The 4,461-nt window shown below is 47.1% G+C and overlaps 1 protein-coding gene across 1 annotated transcript; it reads left to right on the top strand.

Moving 5' to 3' along the window:
- Positions 1-1,852: 1,852 nt before the first annotated feature.
- LOC308530614 (cell adhesion molecule CEACAM21-like) lies at positions 1,853-3,603 on the top strand (the record flags this gene model as incomplete). The annotated part of the gene is made up of 2 exons (XM_081107323.1): positions 1,853-2,105; positions 3,326-3,603. The coding sequence occupies 2 exons, from the start codon at positions 1,853-1,855 to the stop codon at positions 3,601-3,603; spliced, it is 531 nt and encodes a 176-aa protein (XP_080963449.1).
- Positions 3,604-4,461: the final 858 nt, after the last annotated feature.

The raw sequence follows: 4,461 nt of genomic DNA, 5'->3' as shown, positions 1-4,461 counted from the left end.
ATATGGTCTCATAGCCCCTTAACAGCATGCAGGCCTTCTTTCTCAGAAGGCCTGGAAGTCTCATTCCAAATTTGGGAGACAAAGGACTAGAAAAAGTATAAATAAAGAGAGTTTCCTCCATATTGGGGGGCCCAGAATTTGAAAGACACATTTTTCTCTGGGTCTCCACAGAATTTAATAATAAAATGTAACTCTTGCAGTCAGCACTGCAGTTTGGCCTCTGCTCCAGCAGGGTGCTGTAACTGTAGTTGCTGGCCATGGACGTTGGCACTGCAGTTCAGTCTTTGCTTCAGCAGGGTGCTGTAGCTGTAGTCAGCTGGCCAGCTTAATAAAGGCTCTTAAATTTAAATTCTAACTTGGTGATCTATCTCGCTGAGTAAACCCAAAACAGCCCCAGAGCTCTTGCTCTGAAGAGAAAAGGTAAATGTGCACTGACAGGCAGCTATGGAAAATGACCAGGAACTGGAGACGCCAGGCCAGTGCTTTTCTGGGCATGTGTCTGTGCATGTGTAAGTTTGTGTTTGTATGTGTGTGTGTTGTCAGAGGCTTCAGCAGTTTCCAGGAAACCAAAATACAGAATAAAGGTAAATTCAAAGGGGCAACAGGGTTGGAAAAAATGAGGGGAATGTCCTGGGCCCTGACCCCGCCCTGGCCCACATGACCAGGGAGGTTATCTTGCCACAGCAGGAGGCTAACACACAGGGAGGAGGGGCAGCATATCCCACCAGTCTGGACAGAGGTGTCTGGGAGCCTTACAGGAACTCACGCTCTTCTCTCAGAGAAAGGGACGGAGCAGGCAGCAGTCCCCATGGAGTTCCCTGCAGCTTCTGCCCACAGAGGACATGTCCCCTGGCTGGGGCTCCTACTGAACGGTAAGGAGGGGACAATCCCAGAGAATGGAAGGGAGGTTGGGAGTCAGAGACTGGCCAAGATCTCCTGGGGAGGACAGCACTCTGTGAGGGAAGGAAGGGCTTCCCTTTGGATCTGACTGAAAGGGCAGGTCTGCAGTGTAGTATGAGAAAGGGAGCTCAGCAATAGGAATATCTCATCATGTGGAAGTGGTGAGAGGCAGGAAAACCTCAAATGGGGTTCATTTGCTAAGTTATTCATCCCTGAGTATTAAATTATGACAACTGACCACAGTCATGACAATTTATTTCAGGTGATACCGGAATCATTTTAACCAGGGGTGCTAAACATTGGCCCCACCACCAGCTTCAAATATGGGAAAATACAACATGGGACGTGGACAAATCTGGGGACACTCATTCATTCACCCACAGGTGTTTTAAGCCTATTGCAGGCACTAGGGGCACAAGATAACAAAATCCCCTGCCCTCATGCAGCTCACATTATACAGGGAGAAAAGAGAGGGGAAAAGACCTACTTGTGAGATCAGGTACTCAGAAGAGCCCTGAAGGGCACAGAGCGGGGAAAGGTCATAGAGTGAAGATAGAGGGTCTTTAGAGGGCGTGGTCAGGGCAGGTCTTCCAAGAAGGCCACCGAGTGTCAACAGGGATCTGAGGGAAGTAAGGAGGACAGCCACACAGACAGCTGGGAAATAGAATTGAAAAGAGGAAGCGTAGGTTCTGAGATGCTGAAGCCATGGTGGCCATATTGATGACCTTGACCAAGGAGATGCACACAGGAACTCACATGTAGACTAAGGCTGAGAGATGAAGAGAAATGCCTCATCTCTGCATCCCAATACATAGATCAAAATACTGATCAATTTCTCTCTTCCCTTCTAGTCTTCCTCTTAACCTTCTGGATCCCTCCCACCACTGCGCGATTTGCTGTTGTCTCAACCAGTGCTGTTGAAGGGCAGGATGTGATTCTAAGTCTCCGCAATATGCCTCCCAATGTTACAGGGTTTATTTGGTACAGGGGAATAGAGATGACTTTCTATAAAGTAATTGGGACTCTTTCATTTCAGTTTAGTCGAAATCTAACAGGTCCCGAATATAGTGGTCGAGAGAAAATAAACCTTGATGGATCCCTGATCATAAGAAATGTCACTGTGCAGGACCTAGGAATTTACGTCGTAGCAGCCGTCCTTCCTATGTCACGAAGAGTAATAGGACTTGGACGGCTCAATGTATACCGTGAGTGATTGCTCTCTGACCTCTAGGTGTTGGGTGGGTGAATTCTACTTCACACACAGGAATGCCAGCCCTGGACTCTCCTTCATCCCCCTCTGCATCATGTCCCAAGCTGGGTTTGGGAAATTAGTGCAGGGCACACACAGTGGAGACAAACATTCTAAGGTCAGAGTTCCCTTCCCAGATTCCAGCTCCACAGACATACACCACAGAAAGAAGGAGCAATTTGATGGGAGTGACTAAGCAAGGGGAGAACAGTCTAAGTCCAGGTCCCTGGATTGCTTTCCTTGATCATGTCCCTGAGATAGACCCTGCAGGGCTCTGTAAGGACCTGGCCTGAGGGGCTCCATGCCTTGCTCACAGAGAAGCTTAGCTTGGGCAGCCCTCTCCAGGCCCCTGTCACAATGTACTAACTGCAAATGCCCTCTGGAGCCTGTGTCAGGTTGGGTTTTGACTTCTGTGAAGGGCTGAGTGAGTGCAACAGTTTCCCATGTGCCAGAGTCAAAAGGTTCCTGAGCTGATCACCATTTGGGGCTGAACCCTCCTTCACTTGAGACTGTGTGTGGAGAGCACAACTGGACTAGGTCCCCAGATTATTATCTGACTGTTCTGGGGGACTGAGGAGAGTCTAGAGAAAGATCTGCGTCCCAAGGGAGGAGCAGGTGAAAAGATGCTCCTGGCAGCAGCTCATCCACAAGAGATCAGCCCAGGGGATTCTCTCGTTAAGTCCATCAATAACAAATGCCTCTTATTTGAGCAGTGTTCCTTCCCCATATTTATGTCAAATACTGTGAATATTTTATGATTAGTACATGGTCCACCTGGCAGTCAAATATTCATTTTTCTTCACTGAGGGGAAAGTGAGGCATAGGGAGATACAGTTCCTAAGCAGAATCACAAAGACTATGAGAAATTTAACTGAATCACTTGAGGTCTATCTGCAGCCATAGCCTCATCTTTTCCTCCAATCCCAGTGGCCTTATTAGATGTCTTTGGATCCCTAGATCAATCATTGGTTCATATCCTTCCTGCTTAGGGATCTTCAGTTCAGAGCAGTAGATTTGGTCTGGGGAATGATGACAAATTTAGAATTAATTAATTTTTACTGTGGAACAAAATTACCCTCAGAGCAATCAGAGTCAGGGCTGATATCTTTGAGGAAGGAGCATAGACCCCGGTCTCAAGCCCACACTCAATCATTCTCACCCTCTATTTCTTCACAGGGCCAGTGAGTGTGCCCACACTCCTAGCCAGCAACACCACAGTCACAGAGAATGAGGATTCTGTGGTCATGACTTGCCACACAGATGAGAACTCCATCAACTGGTTATTCAACGCTACAAGTCTGCGGCTCAGGGAGAGGATGAAGCTATCCCAAGACCACAGAACCCTCACCATAGAACCTGTCAGGAGAGAGGATGCTGGGAAATACCAGTGTAAAGTCTCCAACCCCGTCAGCTCCACTGATAGTGCGCCTGTAGAGTTAGATGTCAAGTACTAGTGATCCTCCTCCCCTCCCTTATGTTCTTAAAGTAAAAAAATAAAAATAAAAATAAAAATGCACCTATTAGATTACTTGGGGTGGTGGAAATTGCTTAGAAGACTTGCTTTGAATCAATAAATACTAAAAACTGTGAGCTGGCATTGTCATTATTGTTGACATAATGTAACATTCCACATTGGATCCCATCTCTGGTTGGTTCCATTTGCACCATCTCCACAATGGAGGGGACACCATGTGCTTCACAGGAGGGGCAGTTATTTTGTAATGACATGCTGAAGTAATAGATAAGCTGACAGGAACATGAGCTCTCTCACGTTTCCAGGGAGACCTGTTGAGGGTGCCTGGACACTGGTGATGATGGGAATAGACAAGAGAACACCTATGTGAGATGCAACGGTGACTTTTGTCTTCCCCAAAGCTACTAATGCCATCTGGAGTGTTCTTAAGTTTATGGCAATATACTTATTTGTATAAGTTCAGTAGCACCCTGTCCTCTTTGTTGATAGAATAGAATTGGAAACGTTGGTAATATAAGAGATGCTGACACATGATCTCGGGGAACCAAGATGGTGGGATAGGTTAACCCCGGAGTTTGCTGCCTCGTACAACCACTTCAAAAATACAACTAAAAGACAGAACGGACATCATCCAGAACCACAGGAAGGCTGGCTGTGTGGAAGTTATACAACTAGGAGGAAAGAGAATAACATACTGAGACTCAGAGGAGGCGCAGTGCTGAAGTCAAATACTAAGGTGCAGAGGTGCCTCGGCTGATGGCTGAGGACATGGTTGTCTTTTCTAATCAGGAGTGAGTCTCAGATTCTGAGCTCCAGATCCGGGCGGGTCTCTAGGCAC

This window comes from Myotis nattereri (genome assembly GCF_964212035.1).
Source record: "Myotis nattereri genome assembly, chromosome: 15".
NCBI lineage: Eukaryota > Metazoa > Chordata > Mammalia > Chiroptera > Vespertilionidae > Myotis > Myotis nattereri.
Note: the sequence above shows the minus strand (reverse complement) of the source record. Positions and strands in the feature narration are given on the sequence as shown.